The 27,402-nt window shown below is 45.9% G+C and overlaps 2 protein-coding genes across 3 annotated transcripts; both read right to left on the bottom strand.

Moving 5' to 3' along the window:
- Positions 1-16,958: 16,958 nt before the first annotated feature.
- Positions 16,959-20,893, bottom strand: LOC117862543 (amino-acid permease BAT1 homolog). Its single transcript, XM_034746035.2, has 6 exons — positions 20,380-20,893; positions 19,869-20,051; positions 19,181-19,300; positions 18,500-18,691; positions 18,067-18,372; positions 16,959-17,977 (listed from the first exon to the last, which is right to left on the bottom strand). Exons 1-6 carry the CDS (start codon positions 20,470-20,472, stop codon positions 17,300-17,302), a joined length of 1,572 nt encoding a protein of 523 aa, XP_034601926.1. The 5' UTR covers positions 20,473-20,893; the 3' UTR covers positions 16,959-17,299.
- A 2,719-nt stretch (positions 20,894-23,612) lies between these two features.
- Positions 23,613-26,142, bottom strand: LOC117862828 (psbP domain-containing protein 2, chloroplastic). Of its 2 annotated transcripts, XM_034746349.2 has the most exons (4): positions 25,775-26,142; positions 25,482-25,637; positions 24,981-25,250; positions 23,613-23,875 (listed from the first exon to the last, which is right to left on the bottom strand). In XM_034746349.2, the coding sequence occupies exons 1-3, from the start codon at positions 26,090-26,092 to the stop codon at positions 24,999-25,001; spliced, it is 726 nt and encodes a 241-aa protein (XP_034602240.1). In that variant the 5' UTR covers positions 26,093-26,142; the 3' UTR covers positions 23,613-23,875; positions 24,981-24,998. The 2 variants fall into 2 exon arrangements, with proteins under 2 accessions (XP_034602240.1, XP_034602239.1); XM_034746348.2 differs by lacking the exon at positions 23,613-23,875 and having other exon boundaries at positions 24,838-25,250; positions 25,775-26,141.
- Between the last annotated feature and the right edge of the window lie 1,260 nt (positions 26,143-27,402).

Genomic DNA, 27,402 nt, shown 5'->3' with positions numbered 1-27,402 from the left:
TTGATAATTCTAGAACATCCAGGAAATAATATGAGTGTGTACAGGGAGCCTCTGATTGATGATTTGGTCCGTGCATGGGATGAAGGGGTATGGACATACGACCGTGCTACAAGGACAAACTTCAAGATGCATGTTTGGTACCACTACTCCCTGCATGACTTGCCAGCATATGGTATTTTCTGTGGTTGGTGTGTTCACGGGAAGTTCCCATGCCCAGTATGCAAGGCTTCTTTGAAATTCATTTGGTTGACGAAGGGTGGCAAATATTCTTCATTCGACAAACATCGACAATTCCTTCCTCCTGACCATCCTTTCAGACGAGATATTAGAAATTTTACAAAAGATGTCGTAGTTAACGACCCTCCACCGCAGATGCTGACCTTAGCCGCGGTTCGTGCTCAGTTAGACGCTCTTGAGGTCAACAATCAAGATGGTGGTTTTGTGGGATATGGCGAGCAACATGCTTGGACTCAGAGATCGTGCTTGTGGAACCTCCCCTATTTTGATGATCTTCTTCTCCCACACAACATTGATGTTATGCACACTGAAAAGAACATTGCCGAGGCAATTTTTGGTACAATTATGGATATTCCTGACAAGACAAAGGATAACGTTAAGGCTAGAGTGGATCAAGCAATGTTATGCAACAGACCAAAGTTAGACATGGCGCCTCCTAGAGCCGGCAAGTCGTGGAGAAAGCCTAAGGCTGATTTCGTCCTGACGAGGGCCCAAAAGAGGGAGGTATTAGAATGGTTCCAAACGTTAATGTTCCTTGATGGGTATGCAGCAAATCTGAAGAGGGGAGTGAACTTAGCTACTATGCGAATCAACGGGCTCAAAAGTCATGATTATCACATATGGATTGAGCGCCTACTTCCGGTGATGGTTCGAGGCTATGTCCCTGAGCATGTGTGGCAGGTGCTAGCGGAGTTGAGTAATTTCTTCCGCCAGCTTTGTGCTAAGGAGTTATCTCGGACCGTGGTTGCCGAAATGGAAAGAATGGCGCCTGTGTTGCTCTGTAAGTTGGAGAAGATCTTTCCTCCTGGCTTCTTCAATCCGATGCAGCATATGATTTTACACCTCCCTTATGAAGCACGAATGGGGGGGCCTGTGCAGGGCCGTTGGTGCTATTCAATTGAGAGGTGTCAAAAGGTTCTTCGAACTAAATGTAAAAACAAATGCAAAATTGAAGCCTCCATTGCAGAGGCATACATTCTGGAGGAGGTGTCAAACTTCACAACAAAATACTATGCTGACAACCTTCCTAACGTGCACAATCCACCGCCTCGTTACAATGACAGCGAAGTTGAATCGAGCCTTAGTCTTTTTCAAGGACAACTTGGAAGTGCAAGTGGTGCGACACAAAAAAAATTGAAACATAAAGAGTGGCGCACTATCATGCTGTATGTATTGACCAACCTATCCGAGGTGGAGCCGTACATACTGTAAGTTCTGAACAAACTAGTCTTTTCTGAATTTGTCAGTATTCTTCGTGCAACTCTCATGTTTCTCGTTGGTACAGGGAATTCCATCGTAACTTCTGGCGTAATTCAAGGGAACCTACCCCGCACGAAGCCGAGACTCTTCTCAAAGAGGGTGCAGGAAATGAATGCCCAATTTCATTTCTTGGTTCAAACATAAGGTACAGTCGATTTTAGCTCGTACTTAGCTTGATTAGAAGTTGATCGTACATGCGAATAATATAACGAACCACCCTACTTCAACTTGCAGGCCCAAACCGATTCGTCTATGAATGCCGAGTTGAGACAGTTTGCCGATGACTGTGCCTACAGGGTCAAATCTTTTACCGGTTATGATGTAAATGGATATCGCTTTCACACAACAAGCCATGAGCATAGTCGGCCCAATCGAAGAACGACAAATAGCGGAGTTTTTACGCCAGGCTTTGATGGTGTAGAGTACTACGGAAGAATTGAAGAGATATACGAACTAACTTTTCATGGTTGCAAAGTTCTTAATCCAGTCATATTCAAATGCCATTGGTTTGATCCATCAGTCGTGAGACGGGCACCTAATCTTGGGTTAGTCGAAATTCGCCAATCATCCGTCTTAGAAGGAGACGATGTATACATTGTGGCTCAACAGGCCACGCAAGTTTATTATTTGTCATACCCGTGCCAATCCGACGACCGTCTTAAAGGTTGGGATGTTGTGTACAAGGTATCGCCGCACGGTAAATTACCTGTACCAAACAATGAAGATTACAACATTGACCCCAACACATATGACGGAGATTTTTTTCAAGAAGATGGCCTCGAAGGGAATTTTGAGATTGATTTAACCGACGCTATGAGAATGGAAGTGGACAATGAAATGGTTGCTGACGATGATGCTGGAGAGGAGGTTCATAATATGAAGGAGTTAGAATTACTTCAGCGGTTACAGTTAGGACAGGAGATTGATGATGACACTCCTCCTTCGGAGCACGAGAATGATTTTATTGACACGCGTGACAGCGATGATGATGAGACTTATGATCCAGCTAATCCTAATCATGACGATTATTTCTAAGACATGTATGGGCCGTACAAATTTATTTATTATTTGTCGTACCATGTTATTTATTAAGTATGTTTACTTTATTTTGCATATCTTATACATTATGTTTTGTTTATCTATGCTAATTGGTTAACTCTTGGCAAATGCAGGTGACTTAACAATGGTGGGCGGTACGAGGAAGATTGCAGCGCTTTACGAAAAATTAAAAGCTGCAGCTTCAGGGTCAGGTACAAGGTCAGACGCATCGAGAGGTCGAGGGAGGCGTCGAGGGAGGGGTGGAGGCAGGGGTGGTGCACAGGCCGAGGAAACCGAGGGGGCACAGGTCCTTGCTAGAGGCAGGGGTCGGGGCAGGGGTCGAGGAAAGGGTAAAGGGGTGAGGCCCCCCTCGCCTGCGCCTTCGTCGTCGGAGGAGGAGGAGGTACCTTCCGCGCACGCTTCTAGTGACGAGGCGGAGTTACAGCAGGAGCAGGAGCAGGAGCAGGAGCAGGAGAGGGAGGCAGGGGAGGAGGCAGGGGATTCGCAGTCCAAGATCTGGTTGCGAGGTCCCTCGTCCCTCCCGAGGCGACCGATCCCTCATCATTTACGCCCATTGATTCAACCCACTGGGGCAAAGTAAGTTCCTTTACATATTCTCAGTACTTTTGATATGTTGAAATTTACAATAGAAACTAATAATGTATATTACTCACTTGTGTAGGAGTTGGACTAAGCTCAGTGGGGGTGCCCACAACCGCAAGGTCAACGGCATCATCGGTCTTTTGTGTAGGCTACACTTCCCTGGTCTAGTGGTCTTCGCCAGACAGGAGGAGCCGGCCTACACGTGGGACCACTACGTCGCCGCCGCCGACGTCGGTGATCGTGACCACAGGCAATTTGCGAACAAGGTGGAGCGGGTGAAGGCCGAGCTGTGGGTAAGTATTCGAAGCACTAGATTGCTTAATACACAAGTTTCGCTAGACATTCTTGAAAAAATACTTGTTTGCAATGTGTCTATACGCAGGACTTTTATAGATGCCAAGAGGGATTCGAGGCTAGGGCGGCCTCCGTCATTGAACAAGCCGCCAAGAAGCTCGTTAAGGACATGCACTACGAGGCGCGGGTTCAGGCCATCATTGACTTCTATGCTGAATACAAAAGGATGAGGGTCAAAAAAGAAGAGGCCAGAACAATGAACCTGACCAAGGAAGAATTCATGATGGTACGTACAGAAAGTTAATATTTAGTATTTCTGAGATTAATTACGCTTCACTTTTTTTGTTATATGTCACACACTTGATGATGTAGGTGCCTCCGTGGTGGTGCCGATCCTTTACCCGGTGCTGGGAACAAATGGTGGACGTGTGGTTGCAGCCCGGGTGGTTGGAGAACCACATTGCTTGCCGGGAGCGGCGTCTGCAGATGCCATATGAACCACAAGGAAAAATGGGTACGTGAATTCATTTCTTTATTCTCACATATAATGCACATAATACTGCATATTTTGTAATCCTTTTGTATTTTTGCCGCAGACGTCATCACATGAAGGCCAAGAGTGCTCCCGGTTCAAGGCATGGGTTATGTCCAAAAAGGGCAAGGCCTCGGCAGACATCGACTTCAACCCGGAGGACCCGCTCGAGGCATACAGCCATCCCAGCATCCACAGCCGCGTCACCGAGTACACAGCAATGGCGAGGGAGGTTCATGGGCTAGAGTTCGATCCGAGCTCTCAGGATATTGATCCTGAAATTGTGATGAGGGTAGGAGGAGGGAAGAAGCATGGCAGGTACTGGATTGGAGATAGCATGATCGACACTGCCAGTACTCCCACCCTCTCCCAGATCCGAGCAAGGAGCACGGACTCGAGCCCCGCGATACGGGCACGGCCTACCGCTGCACAGTTACAGATGCAGGCTCTGCAGGTTATTCCTGTTTCTTTAATTTTTCATTCATTTTGTACATATCTTTTGCTTGGCAATAAGACATTGGGATGAAATATTGTAGGCCCAGGTGGAGGTAGAATGGAAGTGCCGGGAGGAACTAGAGGCGAGGATCGAGGCGGATCGGCAGCTAGAAAGGCAGAGGACGGAGCAGATGTTCCAATACATGCAGAGTGTCTTTCACAGTTTAGGTCAGACTCCACCACCTATGCCACCGAACCTGTTCCCGTCACCTCGACCACCTCCTGCAGCTACTCCTGTGAGTCACTCTCAACCTTACAATCAATCTAGAGTTAAACTAGAAAGTACAGGCATTACAGACTTACACTAGAAAAGTGACTAATGCAATCTCTATAACTTTGTGCAGAATCAATCGGCGGCGTCCAATGCAGAATCTTCTTGGGGGCAGTGGCCACCTGCACATACTCCTCAGCCTCCTCATCCACCTCATCCTCCTCAGTGACTTGTGAACTAGAGGTGTTAGCTGTGGTAAAACTTGTGAATTACCTGTTTCGACTAGAACTTGTGAATGTTATTTGTGTGCTTGTGATGCTTGTGGTGCAATTTATATGCCTGTGGTGTAATTTATATGCATGTGCTTCTCTGGTTGTTTTTTTGAGAGGGGTCTTTTATACGTAATATTTTTGTTTTGTAGGAGGAGGTCGGGCACTTTGCCGAGTGTTAACACTCGGCAAAGAGGCCATTTTCTGTTGCATCGACGTCTTTGCCGAGAGCATTGCCAAAACACTCGGCAAAGGCGTCATAAAATTTTTGCAGGTTTGGCCCGTTTTCCGAGTGTCAAGAGGAATGCACTCGGCAAAATATGCCACTTTGCCGAGTGCCACTAGGAAGCCCACACGCCATTGACACTTGAAATTTCACTCTCGGTCATTCATGAAGTGTCCTCTTTTCTACTCCCTACTATAATTAGTCAAAATAAGAATCCAAGTGAACACACAGGTACTTTTCTTTACCCTTTAACCAATTATATGGGCATGGGCCAAAGAGGAAAAAAACCTGCATAGGTATACATCTCCCATTCCATCTCCATAACTATCCAACATTAAAGTGTGTTAGGTGGCCCCCTGTGGGTTCTGCACAGTCCAGACACTAGAGTACTGCACAGAGATCTATATATACATCGGAACACTACAAGCACTGCTGAGCTATCCAACATTGTGAAAGTTGTTCACTTTAGGAATTGAGTGTGAGGGAAGAGTAAGAAAGAGAGTCGCTAAGAACGGCGGGAATAGGAACATAGAGGAAAGCCTCAGGCTCATTTTCTCCTCTAGCATCGGAGGTAGAAATTTGCTTTGTGTTTTCCTTATGCCTCCTATTCCTATCGATCTTAGGTACTCCTTCCTCTTCCTTTCGGCTCACACACACATTAAAAAAAAAGTCAATGTAGGTTTAGACGGTGAGGAATTTAACAGTGTGTTGGGAAGAGGAACAGTAGAGTGCCTGAGAGCGATAGGCATGGGAACGTGAAGGGAAAATGCCAAACTCTTTGCTGATTCTATAACTAAGGACCAAGACTTGTTTTCATGTTTCCTCAATCCCTCCCTTGCCTACTGTTCTAATATCCTTCCTCTTCCTTTTGACTTGCAAAATGATATCCAATGATATGTTCAGAAATGAGGTTTTTAGGGCGAGTCAGGAAGAGAAAGAAATGAATGCCTAAGAGCTGTAGGCAACTAGGCATGGCAACACGAGAACATAAACTGTGGTCTTAGACCAGGTTCTGTTTTGTAACCTGTCACAGAATGATAACATAGATTTTGTAGCTTTTAACTAGAGTGAAAATGAGTGATGAAGTCCTATCACCACAATTTAAGTACTAGCGAAATAAATTATATGACCCTAAAAACTTTGACACACACATATTAAGCCTTAATGACATACAACAAGAAAAGCCTTTTGTTTCAAACAAAGTTAGGGTAGGCTTCGGCCTCAATAACATAAGACAGCATATTTATATATCTTTGTAAAAGTATTACCCACTAGCAGTAATCATTTTTTCTGAAACTGCAATGATTTAAAAATCAGGACAAAACATTTCTAATAGTAAAAAAGGTGATGGTGCATTATGATGTTGAGATGTAAACAAATGAAATATTTCTGAAAACTGCAAAAAGTGTGTTGGCAAACAAAGTAAGACCTACAAGTGCCTGCACACCTCATTTAATAGAGCTGCAGTCAAGCCCTGCGCATGATGAATGAACATACAGGAACATGGTGAATGAACGCACAGCTCAAAGCAACACTTTTGTCTGAACCAGTGTGTACATCGAGACTTTCAAGCTTGATGCATGACAAGAACAGAACTTTGTTGATGTATTGTGGTTTTGTACAGATTCATGTTTAATTAACAGTTGATGGGAGTTCTCCATTTGTAAAACCACCTAGATGTATTTTTCTTAGTTTTGTTTTCCTGTTACTATGGGCAGACTTTGGATCACTCTCTCAAAGTTAACACTTACGTATGATGCATGTTTTATATGCGGGGCCTAAGAGAATATGGATTCTTTCTCCCTTTTCCGAAAAGCATGACTCCGAGTCAGGCCACCCTCAAAAGAAAATGCCTTAAAAAGAACAAGAACTGTCAGGCTGTCATCTGTTGGCCTCTTTTATTGACAGGCAGAAGATTTCCAGATATCCTCACCACACTCGATCTTATTATCAATAGATATTGCATAGCCTAGTGTTCATTGAATGATGTGCACTATTGTGCACAAGGCAGATGATGCAGTAGGCGAGTGTATTCACTATTTAGTGCTTTTGCTTACAGGGATTCACAGCAATGCAGGCACCATTCAACAGTTTAGTTCCATTCTAAAACTTTTCAAGTCCTGTACCTTGAGAGTTGAGGGTGGGCCAGGAAGAGAAAGAAAGATCAAGGAATGGGATCGTGGAGGAAAGCATGTGCACCTCTACAATTGGAGGTGGAGGTTGTCTCTTGAATGCCTCCCGTTCCTACCATTCTTAGGTTCCCCTTCCTCTGCCTTTTAGCTCACACAGTTGCTTTGATAGATAAAAACATATAGATTTGAGAATGAGTCAAGAAGAGTGGGAGACCTTCAGGGCGAGTTGGGAAGATGAAGAAAAGAGCATCTAAGAGCATTGGGCATGGGAACATAGAAGAAAGCACGAACTATGATTTCCCTCTAGAATAGGGGATCAAATTCATTTTTTTCCCAATGCCTCCCATGCCTATTGTTCTTAGGTGTTCCTTCCTTTTCCTATGAACTTGCAAAATGCTTGTGATCAAGGAAATAAATGAAACGTTCATGGTTTCGTAGATCTTAGTGGCAGAACTATGATATTGCACAAGCTTGGGAACATAGATTACAGATAACATTCAATATTAAAGTTCATGTATATGTGCCAAATTTCTAACGAATTGTATCCTGGGAAGATTTCATGTACAGTAGCCTAATATAAAACAATTTCAGTGAATACAAGCTTGTGACCAGTGAATCAAGGGAAATAGCACAAAAATTATATCTCAGATTCACAAACTACCACACAGATGACTATATCACAGTTCTTATTGAAGATGTTCTTTTGAAATTGAAGAAGAGGATGTCCAAAACAAATTGCAAAAAAAAAAGAATAGCAAGACCTAAACACAGAGCCAGATCACCACTATTGCAGTTGTTCGACTTATTTTGGACAGTTGGGTCCACTATCTCCTGTCTCATCCAGAAGGATCACACGAGAAGGGACCACCCATCTTCAAATCCAGCCAGCATCAGACTTGATATTGCGTGTTTTAATATGTTTATCTTTCATTTGTTCCTAATGCAAAATAAAGCTAGGTTAACAAAATAAGGATCAAATGCCTCTAATTGTTTTGTAAATTCAAATGCAATGTAGTTCATCAATTTCTTGGAATGGAGATCCTTCATCATGATGAAAAAGAGGGAATAACCCACACCCATACCACTCGCGCAAGCAGCTGCATTCTGCAAGCATAGGGATAACAAGAATCAGGTTTCCTATTAAGATACCTACTCTGCTATACGTTAGTTCCCCATGAATGAAGTAGTCTGCATTTCTTAAGCTCAAGGACATAGATGTTGGCCTTCCACCCAATACTATCTATGAGTGTGCCATATTATTAACAGATGTTTCCCAGCCCACTTTCATTGAATGGGATGCAGAGCAGTGATCCATGCAGTAGCAAATAGCAAGTAGGTGCATACATTGATTTCCCTCACAAGGATTTTGTACGGTCTAAAGCACTGCAGTACTACACTAGCCCTATATATACCAAAGACTACCATAGGCATTGTTGAACAGTTCAGACTTCTTGTTCTTATTGTTTTAGGCCTGGGTAAGCCAGGAAGAGGAAGAAAGAGAATACCTAAGAGCAGTGGGAATGGGAACATGGAGGAAAGCACAACAACTGTCTGTTTTTTTCCCTCAAGAATTGGATGCAGACATTTGTCTGTGTTTTCCTGGTGCCTCCCATTCCTACAGTTCTTAGGTGCTCCTCCCTCTTCCTCGGACCTACGAAATTGTTCCAGTGAACAAAATAAAATGTACTTGTGTAGGCTTAGATGATGAGGTCTTGAGTGTGTAAGCCAGGAAGAGGAAGAAAGAGAATCTCTAAGAGTAGTGGGAACGGGAACATGGAGGAAAGCATGAAAACTTCTGTTTTTGTCTCAATGTTTTCCTGATGCCTCCTGTTCCTACGGTTTTTAGGTGCTCCTTCCTCTTCCTTAGGCCTGCAAAATTCCAGTGAAGAAAACAATATATCTTCATATGTAGCTTAAGATAATGAGGTTTTGAGAGTGAGTCAGGGAAGAGGATGAAACGAGTTTCTAAGAGCAATGGGCATGGGAACATGGAGGAAAGCTTAGATTTGTCTTTTCCTCTACAACTAGGGGTGGAGATTACTTCGGTGTTTTCCCAATGCCTCCCATGCCTATTATTCTTAGTTACTCCTTCCCCTTCCTTTCGGCTCACACAGATGTTTCAGAAGATAAAAAAAACAGAACTATGCACACATAGCTTTAGATAGCGATGTCATGAACACAAGTCGAGAAAAGGAAGAAACAGAGAACCTTAGAGCACATATTCATAGGAGCATGGACGAACGACTATGATTATATCCCTCTAGAATTAGGGCCTCAGGGGCCAAGGTTGGTTTCAGTGCTTTTCAAATGCCTCTCACGCCTAGTGTTCTTAGATGCTCCAACATCCAAGGCAATGTAGGTTGCCAACGAACTGGTTTCTAACTATCTCAGAAACTTTAGCAATAGGTGCAGAATTGTACGGTTATTTGACCTAATTCCAGGACTAGTAGCTTCCCGGTGCATTGAAATAAACCATCAGAAGATAAACATCATTAACAACAATGGGGGAAAACAGTAGCCTGTACATCAGGGAGAGGACACTCACGGAGTTTGCAGTCCAGCTGGTAGGCACGGTGGCTCTCTCCACGCGCCGCACGAGCCGAAGCCAACGCCGTCGAGTTCTGCCCTCGCACTCGGAGTCCGGGGGTGGCGGAGGTGGGATCGAGTTCGCCGAATCATGGAGCCCTATCCCGTCGACACCTCCGACTTCCATCCTGTGGCTCCATGGCAGGTCCATTTCGACTGCCGCTGCCCGGCGGCGAGCACCGGACACGGTGAGACGGTGAACCGGGCGGTGGATAGGGCGGAGGAGGAGGAGCGGACCACGACAGGAGGGTATTTTAAAATAATAAGGGGTTAAATGAAATTAATCGGATCGTGACTATTAATCGCGATGTGTTATACGATAGATTGTATGGGGTTATATAAAAATAATCGGATCGCGACTATCGGTGTTATTTGCAAAATAATCTGATCGCGATTAGCTAGGGGGCGTTTCGCAAATATTTCGAGGCCGGCCGGCTACATGGAAGCCGGCGAGGTCGCGCGCGCCGGCTCCCGCTGGGCGTGTCCCGCGCTTGCCTCCGTCAGGATCACGAGCCCTTTGTTTTCGAAAAAAAAAAAGGATCACGGGCCCGCCCAACGTGCGGCGGCCCGCGGCACTAGTTCGTCCGCCCGCGGCAGCGCCGTGGCGTCGGCGTACGGAAAGCGGCGGTGGTGGTGGGAAGGGAAAGGGACGGTGAGAAATGCCACTCGCCCGCCGCCGAGCGCCACTGCACACCGCTCCTCGTTGCCTCGCAACTCCCGTGCCGCTCATCGTGCTTGCGAGGCACGCACGTCTCCTCACCCCGACGCCCTCGTCGTCTCCGCTCGCTTGCTGCTCTCGTCAGGCATCGTCGCCGTTTCGAGTTTCGTTCTGTGTCCTGGCGTGTCGGCGCGTTGCCGGCGGTCGCGCCCTAGGTGTTCGCCGCTTTGCCTGCAAGGGTTGCCCTTGCGGCGGCGACCTCGCCATGCGACGATGTCGATGGCCGCGGTGACGCAGGATCATGACGTCGCGGACGTACGTCGCGCCGCCGCAGCCTAGAGAAGCTGGATCTGCATCACACCCTCCCTCGCCGCAAATCCACAACGGGGGACAGGGTCACCCTCCGACGTGCCCTCACCTCCTCCGCCACCGCCTGCTCCTGCGCCTGCTCGGTAAGAACTAAGAAGAGCAAATTTAATGGAATCTGCTCTGTTAATTATTGCTAGTTTGGTTTTCTCCTCATCCCGATCAGGATGGAGAGTGGACGCATGGAACTCATGCGGCAATTTTGTTTATTGGGTTGTTGGCTTTGGGTACCACACAATTAGCCATGAAAAATACAAATCTACACCATTGGGATGATTTTTTTATTCGTTCTTCCTCTTGAAATTCCGCATCTTCAATTCTTTTTCATGAATTTAGATGCACAAACTTGCCTTGAAAAATAGCCCCTCCATTTTTCCCCTCCATTAACAAGGTTTTCAGTATTTAGGCATGGATGCTGACACCAACTAGGCATACCACTTTTCAGTAACGTCTAGTCTTTTGACAAATGCAAACTGGTGTATAATGTCCAGTTTCTCTTAAACATAGTGCATTGATACCTAGACGGTGTTTGGTTTGTACAATGGTAACCTAAATGCAAATCGAATAAGATTGCAGTTCATAAATTTTGATTGCATACTATTCAATACATGTGCTGTTGGGTGCAGGGCTCCTGAGAGTAAAGATCCTCACAATCTTTGGGCCAATCCAAAAGTTCAGTTTGCACAGGCCAATAGGTTTGCAACGGGTGTCTTGGAGCACTACAACAAAAAGAAGGTGCGCTGTACAATTTATTTACTTGTTCTAGAAAAGAATGTGTTATCAATATTGGATTTTGATTTGCATTTCCATGACCTTTCTTGGCCGGTTTCTTGTTCCCAGATCAAATTTGAGCTCTTGGATGCCAAGCCTGTGATCAGTATATACCTGAGCAACGATGTTGTTACACGCATATTAACTTCAGCGCAAGGCCCATCAAGGAGGGTTTGCAGGAACAACTTTTCTTCGCTGAGATTTACCACTGTGGCAAAAGGCGGGCTCCAAGTGTCTTCATTGTCACTTGCTGTGAACCATTGGGAGGTGATAGTTGAACATTAACAGTTTCCCTGCAAAAAGAATGTACATTTAGGGAAGTATTATTAAATCTAAAATGAACATGGATGCAACCCTGAATCTTTGATGCAAGAAAATTTTGATGGGTTTTAGCGGTAAGCGTGTTTGCATCTTTTTGATGGATTTGTTTATGATTCCAGTGCCAGGTTTTGGAGGCTGGCTACTCTTGGGTCTTATCGTAGGTGATCTTGAGAAAACATGATATTTGTTGTGTAGGAAATTATGATTAAAGCTACACTATCGCATACCGAATAATTCCACATAATCCAAATGTTGGATGCCAAACTCAAAATTACTCTGCCTCTATTTCAGTTCAGTAACCATTAAGACTAATGCACCACGTGTTATAGTATCCTGAGTCATTTTTTTTATGAAGCTGCTATTGTTTGCTGCAGCGGGACAAAAATTTCGCGAGCTTGATGGTACCTCGGTGGTGAGGAAGAATGCTGATTTTAAGTACTGCTTTGCCTGCACCAAGAGGATGTTGCATCCAAAGGGCGGAAACTGTGTCGCTGTGCACTGCAACATCCCGCGCGTCTGCGACTATGTGCGTTAGTAGTGTGTATCTGGGCAACGCTATATCTAGCACAGTGAAGGAGCATATGGAGCTCTGTACTCTGTGCTATTGCGTTTTAGCACATTACTGCTGCAGAGTACTGACACTGTCATTGATCTACAGGCTTAACCTCACCTTTCCAATCGATAAGGAGCCCGGTTGGTGATAGGCTGATAGCCCATTCTAGGGGTGCTGTTCTAAATCAATTTTCTGAATGAAATCATTCATTTATCTGTAGTTTTCTGAACACCAGCATACTGTAAATGACTGTAGGGGGGGAACACATTGCCACAATTCCAATTCTGCATTTGATCATAGGGATACTGTTACATCGTCGCAACATTCAATTAGCTTGCACATCCACCTACTTGATCAGGTCCTTTTTGTAACCAGGGCCTCATTTTGCTGCCCTTGTCTGAACCTTAGCATACTGTGCAATGACTACAGGAATAACAACTCATATGGTGCAACTCACCAAGATCTACATTTTAGGGGTATTTGTTTCTGAAAATGTTTCTTCAAGATATTAAACAGCGTCGCAAAAATCATAGCTTGCAGTCACATACATGGTGCTAAGGTCCTTGTGTTGTACATGACTCAAACTATAGTGGATAGTATCGTGTAATGCTTAATTCTAAACTACTCTTTGCTTGGTTCTAATGATCTTCCATCACATGTACCGACCTTCTCATTCATTCAAAAAATGTCAATGAACGCGTAGTTTATTTTTCATTTCCCTTGCTGTAAATGCATTTCTTAAAACCCAGGACTTTCCTGCTGACTTATTAGATGTGTATGCAGAAAAGATATCCTGGTCCCCTTTCTGCAAATACACTACATTATCAACAGCTATTTTTTTGGCCCACTTCCATTCAATGGTGTGCATAATGTGTGCCATGTAGTAGGACATCCACTGCTTTCACTCCCAAGGATTTTGTACAGCACTGCACTGCACCACATGCCTATATATACCACATCATGTCAAAGGCATTGTTCAGTGGTTCAACTTCTCAGCCAAGTTGTCTCAGGCTGGCAAGCCGGGAAGAGGAAGAAAGAGACTGTCTAAGAGCAGTGGGAATGGGAACATGGAGGAAAACATGACTGTGTTCTATGTTTTCCTGGTGCCTCCCATTCCTATGGTTCTTAGGTGCTCCTTCCTCTTCCTTTGGCTTGAAACCTTGTTTCAGTGAAGAAAACAAAATATACTCATGTAGTCATGTGTAGCCTTAGGTGATGGTGTCTTCAGTGAGTCGGGAAGAGGAAGATTGTGTGTGTCAGAGCAGTGGGCATGGAACATGGAGGAAAGCATTCGTTTGGCGTTTTCCTTGATGCCTTCCATGCCTATTGTTCTTAGTTGCTCATTCCCCTACCTTTTGGCTTACATGACTGTTTTAGTAGAGAGAACAACAAAACATATGCATACATGAGCAGAAGTCCGGAAGATGAAGAAACGGAGAACCTATGAGCATTGGGCATGGTAGCAATAGCACGGTGGAAAGAAGTTTACCCGTCACATCGGATGTTTGGATACTAATTATGAATATTAAATATAAACTATTTACAAAACCCATTGCACAGATGAAGTCTAATTCACGAGACGAATCTATTAAGCCTAATTAGTTCATGATTTGACAATGTGCTGCTACAGTAAACATGTGCTAATCATGAATTAATTAGGCTCAATAGTTTCGTCTCACGAATTAGTATAGGGGTTCTGCAATTAGTTTTATAATTAACTCATATTTAGTCCTTCTAATTAGCATCCGAACATCCAATGTGATACTCCTAAAGTTTAGGACATCGTATCCAAACACTCCTAGGACCCGTATTTGTTTCAGTGTTTTTCCAATGCGGCTGATGCATATTGCTCTTAGGTGATTCTACTTTTTTCCCTTTGGAACTGCACGATTGTTATTGATAAAGAAAACACAAAAACGAGTTCACACTTCAGTGGGTCTCAGGTGGCGGTCTGGCAGTGGAATCGGATCCTCTGCAGTCAAGCTCATGAACGTGTGTCTGCAGTCACACATCTCCAACGTCCGCTTCGGATCAGACGGCGCCCGACAAACTCGTCTACGCAGGCCGGCCCATCTCAGCCCACAGCCCCACACCACCATGCGACTGAATCAGCGTTGCCGCCCAGCTGCTCCAGCCGTTTGTCTGCTGCCGTGCCGTCCTCAAGGGTTGCTCGGTGGCGAGGTTCCGGCCTCTTTGCCGATGCATGCGCCGCTCAAGTACGGACGAGGTGGTCCCCAAGCGCATGACCTTCAACTGCAGAGCTTGTTTCTAAAGGCTAATCTGCTAGTTTGTCCTGTGTTAAACTGACGAAACTGAATGACCCTTTGCACTCTGAGAAACTGAATAACAATTGTACTATGAAGAAACAGAATGATAGAAATGAATGCCAATTCAAGTGTATATGACAAACTGAACTTTCACTTGAACCACAAAACTAAAAGCTACTCTCCAAAACCAAGCTTGACACCCATGCGATGTTTGTGGCAAATGAAGGGTGTGGTTGTGTTCCAAAACCAGATCAGCCACTTTATAATCTCGATCCATTATAACACCCATGCGAACTTGACAATCAGTTCTAGTTTCAGCTCTCGGACACTTTGTAAAATGATCCCTTTTATCTTCCAATCTATGTCCCTCATTTCCACAAAGACATAATCTTTCCATCCAACTTTCTTTTGTTCGTGTACCTTTTTCTATCCTCAAATCCTTTTTGACCTCCGTAACTAATCCAAAACATCCAAGCCTCATCTATAGTAGTGAACTCCATACCAACTTGAGGTTTCAAATTAGGCAGCAAACCCTTCCTACAAGAAAAAAATTGATTTGGTGGTTATTTGAACAGCTAAAATCTATCTGATCTTATGGAGAAAAAGTAACAACCATGGTGTTACGCACCTATGTTCTTCCATCTCAGGGGTGTTTGAGAGTTAAGCCCCTGTCATATCGGATGTTTGGACACTAATTAGGAGTATTAAACATAGGCTAATTACAAAACTAATTGCACAACCCCAGGCTAAATCGCAAGATGAATCTATTAAGCCTAATTAATCCATCATTAGCGAATGGTTACACGTAGCATCACATTGTCGAATCATGGACTAATTAGGCTTAATAGATTCGTCTCGCGATTTAACTAGGGGTTCTGCTATTAGTTTTATAATTAGCTCATGTTTAGTCCTCCTAATTAGCATCCGAACATCCGATGTGACAGGCTAAAGTTTAGACCTGGTATCCAAACGAGGCCTGAGATATGCAGATTTCTTTTTCTTGCAGGCAAGATGATGTTTCCTTTAATCGAATGAAGGAGGTGGAAGGCAACCAAATCCACGGCTTGATCAAATGGAAGGCAACACAATCTGAGTATGTACAGGAACGGGTGAGGAGTGAAGATTAAATTACCTGTTCCTCGGCCGACGGTGAACGGCCAAAAGCACCAGGCGTTCGCCGCCCTCGCAGCTCGCCCCTCGCGCCAAAAAAGAAAGCCGTCGCGCCAAACACGCAATCAAAAATGAGCAGCTGCGACTCTTTCTAGGGAAAGAGGCCATGTGCTTACTAGGCCTCGGCCCAGTGCGTGGAGGCATGGACAGCAGGGAAGCCGGTCGCCGTCTGATCTGAGCGGATGATGGATAGGTGTGACTGCAAACACACGTTAATAAGCTCAACTGCAGATGATCTGATTCCGGCTGGCAGATGCATGATTTCACAATTCACACAAGGTAAGGCAAAAAAGATTGAAGTTACAGACTTAAAGTCAGAGTCTGGTCGTGACTGATACGCAAAAGCCAACTCAATGTAGGCACCAAATTGCAAAAAATGTAAGAAAGAACGAACGAAAGGAACTCCTAACCATTTTAGAGTACTTATTAAGAGTAGCTGTACAATTTGATCAGGGATTAAACTTCAAAGAACATTTCCCGCAAAAAAAAAGAACATGACCAGTAACTTGCCACTGAAAGTGAACCTGGACTTCACGAACATGTATCAACTGAAGGAAGATCAACCCCGAAAAGGTCACATCTATGTGCCAGCACATCTCCTCCTACGGTCAGCCGGAGAAGACGCGGCAGCTAGCGCCATCCACGACCACCTCCCTTCTCCGCCACAAGCTGGAGCCCCACGTCCGTCGCGTGCTGCGCTCGCTCAGGGCGCGGGGATGGAAATGTATGGAAAAGTATCGTTCGCAGTTCCTCCCTTCCTCACTCACTCAAGTGTTGGAGAGGTGGAGACCTTGCTTAGGTGCTTCCTCGATGCCTCCCATTCCTATCGTTCTTGCGTGTTCCTTCCTCTTCCTTCTGGTTTGCGCAAGTGTCTTGGCATAGAGCTGATATCAACCTTGCCGTTTAGTCAAGATACGCGTCTAAGAGGAGTGGGTTAACAAACATCGAGGGTAGCACAAACTACATGTGTATGCGAATAAATTCTGTTGTTGACATTCTCGTCACGCATCCCATTTCTGTTGTTCATCCATCGGTAGTCCATCTTTCTTTAACTTTTCGGTTTGCGCAACATTTCCTCCCTTGTTTTCATAATGCTTCCGAGTTCATTTTTGCAAACCTACACCTAAGTAATACCTTCTTCCTTGTATACCACACAGGAATAATCAACCCACCACTCGCCACCTAAACTAATCCCCATTGATCCAGCATAACACGTAGAGGGAGAACCAGTCGGAGAACGTCATCACGAGCGCCCAAGAAGAGGAAGAAAAAGAATGGCGTCGGTCGATCGCTCTGAGGGCTTGCCGGGATCAGACCTTGCCGTTGTTGTGCTCGTCGATGTTCCTGACGGGGCCCTTGAACCACTTCCTGGCGTCGAGCGCCCACCAGAGCATGATGAGGCCGAGGCAGACTCCCAGCGCGATGGGCGCGTAGTTGAAGGTGTCCATCCTGATCGGGTACGACGTCGGGAGCAGGAACACGGCGCAGGTGTAGCAGATCCACAGGAACGCCACGAGGCAGACGGGCCTGCTGGCGGCGCCCAGGTAGAATGGCCCCGGCCGGAAGTCCTCCTCCCGCATCACCATGCGCGCGAAGATGGGCACCGCGTACCCGCCCACCCACCCGATGGTGGCCACGGAGGTGATGGCCGTGAACACCACGTTGATGCGCAGGATCGGCAGGCCCAGCAGCGCGCACACCGCCGCGCACAGCCACACCGCGTTCGCCGGAACCTTGCGCCGCGGGTGGATGCGGCGCCACACCGAGGAGAAGGGGATGCCCCTGTCCCGGGACAGCGCGTACACCACGCGGGCGGCGCTCGTCGTGATGGAGAGCCCGCCGAAGAAGAAGGAGCCCCAGATGACGAAGAGCAGCACGATGGCGCCCGCCGAGTTATGGTACCGCCCGTGGAACGCGTCGTACAGTATCTGCGCCGGCACGAACGCGCCCGCCGTCTCGTTGTTCGGGTCGTACAGGTAGCTGAAGTCCTGCAACCATAAAACACAGACCCTCTGCATCATTTCCAGAGATTTTTTTTCAGAGCATTTCCGGAAGTGTGGCGGCCAAAGTGTGTTACCTGGATGCTGAAGGTGAGCGCGAGGATGTACGCCCACCCGAACACGGAGATGATGCCGATGCTGGAGAGGATGGCGATGGGCCCGTTCTTGTCCGCACCCTTGGTCTCCTCCGTCAGGTGCGCCGCCGCGTCATACCCGTACAGGGAGTACTGGCTCACCAGGAAGGACAGGACGACGGCGTAGGAGCCACTGCTGATCCCGGTCACCTCCGGTGTCGTCTGGAAATGGGTAAACACGTACGACGCCGGCTGCGTGGTCTTGGCCACCAGTGGGAGCATCACCACGATGACGGTGCCACCGATCACCTGCGGGCATCAATCAAGCAACGGCTGAAGCTGGAAACCAGGCGAGACCCCGGAGCGTGTGCGCTACAAGACGGATAATGGATCTCCGAATGTGGCAAGTGGCAGCTTTAGAAGGGAGTGTTGGTACCTGCCACCACATGGAGATCACGTCGAGGACGGCGATGACTTCGAGCGCGAAAGTGTTGAGCACGGCCCAGATCAGGGTTAGCCCGATGTACATGACCAGGAATAGCCAGCGTGGGGTCAAATAGCCACCGCCGGTGTTGGTGCCAGTGCAGAGTAGAATGATGCTCTGCAACACTTGGGATCCTGCATATGCCTGCAACAGCAAAAGGGGAAGATGAGTCAGCATGACAAGCTGTGTGACTGGTTAAGTTCATGAGAATGCTGAAGAGGGCGGTAACTTCCCGTTGTTTGGAAATTGCAAAGCAGAATAGAACTTCTATATTTGGTATCGTACCAATTTATTATGAGTTGGCATGACAGGTTGTGTGATTGATAGTCCATGAGAGCAGTAAAATAGACAGCTAATAGTTTTCATTGTTTCCTCATAAGGATCAAATGGGGATTTTTGAAACACCTGATCAAATGGAAATCGTAGCAAGATAGAACATTTATGTTTGGTATATAGCACGACTTATTATGAGTTGGCATGACAGGCTGTGTGATTGAATGAGTAGTGAAATGGACAGTCGATAGTCTCCGTTGTTTCAGGATCAAATCGAAATCGCACACCAGAAACAGAGGAAGATTGCTACAAATACCTCGAGCATGTGATGGGATCAGTCAGCTATGAAACAGAGCGTACCTGTGTGCCAATTCCTGCAATGAGGCCGATGGCCTCCAGCCAAGCGCAGCACCAAGACGCCAAAGGACCCCAGACTGGACCAGCCAAATGAGCAGCCCAAAAATACAGAGAGCCAGTGGTCTGTTCCCAAACAGGAAAACCGTGTCAGCACTCAGTAATCTTGCATGCAGCTTTCGCCGGAAGAACAAAGCACAGGTGTATACGAACAATGCATTGAAGTTACGTCGTGCCACTAAAAAAGTCAGAATAGCAAAATTTCAGATTTCAAGGCTGTATAATTTGGCAAATGATGTTTATCTGTCTTCTTCTGACTTCAGTAAGCACAGGTGTTTAAAAAAATTAAAAATGGTTCAGTATGCAGAGTAGTGACAGACTCACAAAAGACAGCTACAGAATTGAATAAGTAACCTTGCTTAACATATGGTAACAGTTAAATAAAAAAACATGCAAGTGACGACACGGCGTTGAACGCTTTGAGAATCCCCGAGAAAACAAGATTTCTACGGCACTATTTTAAACTGAAACACGACTGGCCAAATCTCTATCAACACGGAAATCTGGCCATACAAGGCAACCAGTACCAATCAAACGATTAAAGACCAACGGCCAAATCGCGAATCAAGAAACGGTGACCGGAGAAAGTGCAGCAGGAGTAGTAAGCAAGGCGGGGTGTGCGTGCGGTGCGTACCGGGAAGGAGGAGCAGATCTCGGCCATGGCGACGCCGACGAACCAGGTGAAGAAGGAGACGACGACCCAGCCCCAGACGAGGGAGGCCGGCCCCGCGTACTGCAGGCTGCTCCCGTACAGCGGCGTGATCCCCGTGAAGAGCGTCATCGTCGAGAAGGAGATGGCCAGCGTCTTGAACAGCGTCTGCAGGGGGGCACATGCCATGCCACACAAGTAATTATCATATCATCTTGGAACCCCAGGAACAAACCAGCAGCTTATGCTTCAGCCGCAGAATTGAAGAAAGACAATCAGGATCGCATTTCAAAAAGCCGATCAAAATCACATTTCCAACCGGTGTTCTTCAAGAAAGAAAAAAGGAGAACGCATTTCCACGGCGCGATTTTAATCCGTGACAGGTTTCGCAAAACCTGATCGCGCCATCTAGTAAAACCTCAAAAAAGGCCAGCAACAAACGAACCCGTACGCAGAGGACGAGAGAGAGGAGAAAAAGGAGGCGTGGAAATCTCACCATCTCCCTCCGGAGCTCCTGCTTGTACCCGAGCTCGTTGAGGCGCTTCTCGCCGGAGTCCACCACCACCCCCTCCCCACTCTCCCCGGCCATGGCGGACGCACGAACGGAAACCAACGGTCCGCGCGAGTCGCCTTCTCCCTCCGCGAAACGTAACCCCGCCAGCCGCCGCCTCGCCCTTGGATGGGATGGTTACCGCCTCGGGGGACGACGCGCCTTGAGAAGCGCGCGGGGAGGGAGGAGGAAGCGAGGCCTAGGCGCTCGTGGGTGCAGGAGGGAAGCAGTGGAGAGGTCCGGTACCGGGAGGTGAGGTCGGGCGGGCGCCTGCGGCGTTGCTTGGGCGTGCGGTGCGGACGTGCGGTTGCGTCTTGGCTGGTTTGTCTCGCGTTCGTTGTTATATGCAGGCGGCACGGCAAGCGCAAAGTGCATCGGGTTGACTAGACGGGGATCCCTCCGAGACGGCTCGGCAGCTCGTCTCCTCCTGCTCCTGCTAGTAGCAGCAGCAGGTCTGCAGGTGCTGGTGGTGATAGTTTATTTTGTAGCATGGGAAATGGCACGCGCACCCTGAAAGCGTACCAAAGGCTGAGCTCTCGTCTCGTGGTGTTTTGATTTTTGAAGCATGGCGCGCTACAAGATTTTGAAGTGACGAAAGATTTTTTTTGTAAGCACGGTACAAGATTTCACTTTGTATAAGCAGGTAACAAACAAACATGCCCGTAGGCGAAGGTCACAGGCTTTTGGTGACGAGTCTGCGGCTCTGCGCCGTGTGCTTCTGGAAGACCCGCCACGCTATCACGCACGCCACGTGAACGCCTAGCTAAGTTTTCCTTTTCTTTTTTCATGTATGGCCACAAATCATACCCGTCTCCCTAGTATCACACCATTCGGGCGTGCGCATGCGTACGCATGGTGCTCTAATTTAGGGGTGTTTGATACTAGATGCTAAACTTTAGCAGTGTCATATCAGATGTTCGGATGCTAATTAGGAGGACTAAACATGAGCTACTTATAAAACTAATTACAGAACCCCTATACTAATTCGCGAGATGAATCTATTAAGCCTAACTAATCCATCATCTGTGGTTACTGTAGCACCATATTGTCAAATCATGGACTAATTAGGCTTAATAGATTCGTCTCGCGAATTAGATTCCATCTGTGCAATTAGTTTTGTAATTAGCCTATGTTTAATACTACTAATTAACATCCAAACATCCGATGTGACAAGTGCTAAACTTTAGCATGGGCTATAAACACCCCCTAATTTTTTTTTGCTCGGTGCGCGATGAAAAAATAACGGAGGATGCTTGTTCGTTTCATTCACGCGGGCGTGCTCCGTACAGTACGGGTGTTTGGATCTAATTTTTAAATTTGGGTTGTTTCAATACCAATTAGAAGAATTAAACGTGAACTAATTATAAAACAAATTGCATAAATCGTGACTAATTCGCGAGACGAATCTATTAAACCTAATTAATCCATAATTAATGTATTGTAGCATGACATGATCAAATTATGAATTAACTAGGTTTAATAGTTTCGTCTCGCGAATTAACCTTTATTTATACAATTAATTTTATAGTTAATCTATATTTAATACTCATAATTAATATCTAACCATTCGATGTGATCAGATCTCCTGGAACCAAACACCCCGAATCCTCGGCCGTCCTGCAACCAAACCCCCCGAATCCTCGGCCGTCTGCAAGGCAGCCCACGTCGCATCCACACTTGTCATCGCGTTCAAACGGTGGACGGGCCAGGCCAGCCGGAGTTGCCATTCCTCCGGGCGTTGACCGAGTTTATCCAAACGACCAGCCAATGACGCCGCTGGCTCAGCTCGCAAACTCGGTAGCTATCAGCTCCTGCGCAAACGTCCAAAGAAGGCCTTTGAAAAGTCTGCATGCCGACGTAGACGGAGGAAAATCGCGCACGACTCTGTCACTGGAAGAATTCTCACTCCGCTTAACCTTTTCCAGAACAGCACTGAATAGCGCAAATCTGCACAGCATGTCATTAGAATTTAGGTGCCTTACGACTTACGTGTACTCTTCAGGTCAACTAAAAAATCCAGTTCCCAAAAATGGAAAATGGGTGCTAAAATATAAAGGTGCGCGATCTTATAGGAGAACTCAAATCATCATGTCGATCCGACGTCAGTTCGGTAGTTCAAAATCAAGCTTAATTACCAAGAGAGCAACGTTGAAAATGCATAATTTAAATGGCCATTCCCCATTCTCAGAGAACCGGCGGTCTCCTTGGCTGCACGTAATGCTGACGGTATGGGTTGGAATGCGCCTATTCTCCCAAACAGAAGGGTCACGTTCAACAGACACTACACCTTGATCCCGTTCACATGTGACAGACATGCATGTTGCAAGTTTGCAACGCCCTTTGCACGTCTGAGGCCGCCGTGTTTGGATAGCAGGGGCTAAAGTTTTAGCCCTGTCACATCGGATGTTCGGATGCTAATTAGAAGGACTAAACATGAGCTAATTATAAAACTAATAGTAGAACCCCTAGGCTAAATCGCGAGACGAATCTATTAAGCCTAATTAATCCATCATTAGTGAATGGTTACTGTAGCATCACATTGTTAAATCATAGGCTAATTAGGCTTAATAGATTCGTCTCGCGATTTAGCCTAGGGGTTGTGTAATTAATTTTGTAATTAGCCTATGTTTAATACTCCTAATTAGTGTTCAAACATCCGATGTGACATGGGCTAAAATTTGGCCCATGCCTCCCAAACACCCTGAAACGAGACCACGCGCGTTGCCGACTCTGAGAAAGCCAGAACAGCAAAGGAATTGCCCCCATCATCTACTCCCACATCTCGGAATACATCCAGCTGCCGGTCAGCGTTCAGTTCTTCCAGCCTGCCGCCGACTAGAATGTGCAATCAGAGTATGAGAGCAGTGCTGTCATGAAACCATCATCATCTGGGCAAGGTTTCAGGACAACTTGGCAGGCACCTGCCGATGCAATCCTTCAATTTCATGGATGGCACTTTGACTTCGCAACCACCATCAGCCAGTTTTTCTCCAAGTGACAACGATGTACAGATTCTTTAAAGCGAAAGGGGGCGAGGACAAGTCTTCCTCCTATGACCCAGCTCCAAACTTTGCGGCTTGGAAGATACTCCCACGCGGCTATCTCGCTAGAATAAAAGGTAAGAGCATCTGACCAGCTCATCAGATCCTAATATGATAATCCAGCTCCAGGACATAGGATGACTATATCATTAATTCATCTTGAATGCACTATCCAGAAAAAATATGCTATTCGTATCTGCACAGGGTGGGGCTAACTGGGAACCATCAGAGGCTCAGTTGCCTGAATCAAAAGTATGTACTCCGGCGATTATTCTCTCTGCGATGTCATCTGAAGGAGACAGTGGAAGAAAAATGGTCCCAGAGAGCCCTATTTCAGAATGTCCAAAAGGAACCCTTTGAAAGGTCCAACGCCTCCTATAATGGATATGTTGTACGCCTCTCTGTTGGAGAACAATGGGATGGTTAAAGAATTCTAGTCTGCGAATATACTTTACAGTTTATCCATGTGAAAGAAGTTTATATGCACATGGTAAGTGTAACTTGTTCCTGAAAATTTTCTAAGCAGTTTGAGAATAGCGACAGCCAACGGCCCTAGTTCCTATATGGCAATACCATTGGATGGCAAGACTACAACATTTGACATGTTCATATATAACTTATCATTCTAATACTCACAAGACTTCAAGTGCTAGTATCTGAGCATTCCATTGTTATTAGAAGGATATAGATTTTCCAGCTGATATCATGAGAAGAAAGGATTTTGTGTTATTATAAATATGGTGTGATGAAACCTTTATCGGGGAGTAAAGAAAAAAAAATATGAAGAACACATAAAGGATGTGTCTAGAGCTCCCATTGCACATGGTCAAGTATAACAGTGCCTGATCACTCTTTCATGCCCAAGTTTGCATGATGATGATTTTACGAGTAACAAAAAATATCGATGATAAAAAAGAAATAATTTACTCCTAGTTTGATCGACAGGAACAAATCCTGAAGCTGCTATGATTAAGCAGGTTCTCATTTGCTCTTTATAATCATGGACCATAGCTGTTTCAAGTTTTCCTTAAGTTTATTTGGGTCAGCATGGACCGGCATTATAAATGAACTGAGCCTGAATTCCAGAGAAACTTTTGGAGCTTGAATATTACTTGGCCTTCTCTCCCTCCCTCTAATAATTTTGCCATCCTGTATCTTATCTAAACGATTGTTTTTCAGGATATGTAGCATTCTAGATTTTAAAGAAGTAATGCTGTTACTGCCTACCACTTTGTCCAAGATATTATAAACGCAGTTATGCCAGATTAGGAACTAAGATCACAATGCTTTACATATTTGCTGTATTGCTTGTGAGGCAAACATAACCAAATTGTGGAAATGAAGATAATTATCTAAACTGAAATAACTTAAAATGCAATCACTGATAAAGGTATAACAGTATTGGACAAAAGAACACGGCAACCATTTGATTAGAACTCCTTTTACAGATAAACAGGCTATATTTTCAAGCGAAAGAAATTTTGGTAATAAGAAAAGGTGCCGTACCTCTATGTAAAAAAACAACTATACAGAATCAAAAGAATGGACAACTTGTTCCAGAACAATTCTAGTCTGGCTGTCCAAGGGCTTCTCCTGGGCGTCTGAATAGGCAATATTGAGCAGATAGAGCTTCCTTGAAGCAACAAATGCAGCTGAGAAGATCCGCTTCATCCCTCCCCTGGTGCTATCCAGTGCGTATTCAATTTCATACACTGTCAGGCCACCATGACCTGATCTCTCTCCAGCTGAAATCACCTCGGCAGACTTGGTGCTTTCCTGTTTTAAGTGAAAAGATCGATCAGCTACCTGGAGGCTACTAGTTCACCAAACATATCAAAAGAAGTACATAGAACACAGGTAGTATCAATGACAATGAGAATCCTGATCAGCACATTAGCAGTTCATCTAAATGGGGAATTCCAACTGCCACACTGTGTGCAAGCATTAATAAGTGGCACTGAACAGAGGAGTTGCAAAACAAGGAAAGCATTGTTCAGGCACTTATACCTTCTTCTTCTCTGCCTGAAGAAGCCTGTCGGCGACAAACTGCGGCGTCCCAAACTCCGTCAGCGAATTGAGGCGGACAGGGTTGACGACAACCCCAATATTGTTACTCCCTTTCCCCTCCTGCTGGAACAGAGCCGTCGCGCCCGCCTTCTCCACCTTCACCAACCACACATAGCAGCACAAAATTTCACATACGCAATTCGCTATCCCAAAGTACAAAGAGCATCCTACGCTGCTACATTGCATTGCTATGCACGCAGTACTTGCGTCGTTCAGGTTCAAGTGCTCCTTACCTTGGGCCAGGAGGCCGGCTTGAGGAGGGTGAAGCCCTGCTCCTGGTCGGTATAGCGTTCCAGTTCTAGCCCATCTGGAACTCCACTTTCTCCTTGTCCTTCCGCCGTCGCCTCCGCCTCGAGTTGCGCCGACGAGGCGGGGAAGGGAAGGGCGGCGAGGAGCAGCGTGGCAGCGGATACGGCCCTCCGGGTCGGGAGCGGAGGATGGGAGGGGTGGGCCTCACATTTGGGCGCGACGGCTCGGGCCCCATGCGGGCGGCGGCGGTGACGACCGGCGAGCGCTAGCGGCGGGCCGGAGCGGGGACAGACGTGGGACATCGGTATCTCGTCGGGCTATGCCGCTGTGGCGCGGCTGTGCCTCGCCGCTCGTTATCGCGCTTTGACACTGACTGGTGGGTCTTCTAGAGGTAATGGGCTGGGCTGCACAGATGATTGTGCCAGAGCCCGGACCGTAGCGGTGGCCTTCTTCTTCCTCTTGAAACGTTCTTGAAAAATTTTGTTAGTCACTCCGTTCCAAATAGCATGAAAAGTTAGATAAATCTTTGTAACTTTCTATATAGTTTTGATGAAACATAAAATTGATTTGACTCTTCAAGAAAATTAGAATGACTTATAATTTAGAACGGAGGGAGTCCATTTAATTTTCTAATCCTAAGCTTGCAGTCTCCTGCTCTCTTCTCAAGAAGATCTTAAAGATGGTCTCTAAGAAAAGAATCTAAAAAAATTAAAGTGAAAACTGCCCACACCGGTGCTCACATTTGCCCAAATCATTCTAAAGGAAGAAACAATACATGAACATGTTACGTGCACGTGCTCACACTTCTTGAGGGCCTCAAAACCTGTTATACGTGTTTTTGTAACTAGGAAAGGAGTGTACTTTCAATAATCTGAACTAGGAGTGGATTTGTGGCTTGGGACCATCATGGCATCATGAACTAGCGAGAATGGAAGAAAAGGGTACAAAAATATCGAGGAAATACAGGATGGTATGTGTTTTTTAAAAATTGAAAGATACAAGAATAGTTGGAATCGGATGGAGTACCATTTCTCTAATGACCACACCAGAATGCACCCCCCAACCAAACCGCTGAATGCAGTACGCCACTCCCATAAGAGCAAGTTAGGATTTATGTAGGTCTCTAAATCAATAAATGATTAAACAACCAGGGAATAACAGGTTGTAGACATTGATGTATTTTTTTTTTATAAATTTGATCGAACCTAGAGAGATTTGAGTAAGACAAAGTAAAATGTAAAATGACCTAAATTTTACGAGAGAGAGGGAGGGGGGAAGCATTTTTCACGATAAGAAAAAAGATGCACTATTCAGTTTCATCCAAGTTATTACATGTGGGATAGCAACATTTTGGTGTCGGACAAATTTTTGTCAATTTGAAATTAGGCGCACGGCACGAGTTTATGAAGTGGAAAATCATGGAGATGTATTGTAAGACGTGACGCGAAACTAACTACGAGAGTTATGGAACCAAATGGAAATCAATCCCATCTGCATCAACTTGTACAGAATCTCGTAGAGAACCATCGGCCGAAGAGCCATTGCAAGTTGCAACCGACACGTACAAGCACAAGGACGACGGAACGGAACCGTTGCCCACTAGTAGGCTGCA

Source organism: Setaria viridis, chromosome 7 (assembly GCF_005286985.2).
Source record: "Setaria viridis chromosome 7, Setaria_viridis_v4.0, whole genome shotgun sequence".
Classification (NCBI taxonomy): Eukaryota; Viridiplantae; Streptophyta; class Magnoliopsida; order Poales; family Poaceae; genus Setaria; species Setaria viridis.
Note: the sequence above shows the minus strand (reverse complement) of the source record. Positions and strands in the feature narration are given on the sequence as shown.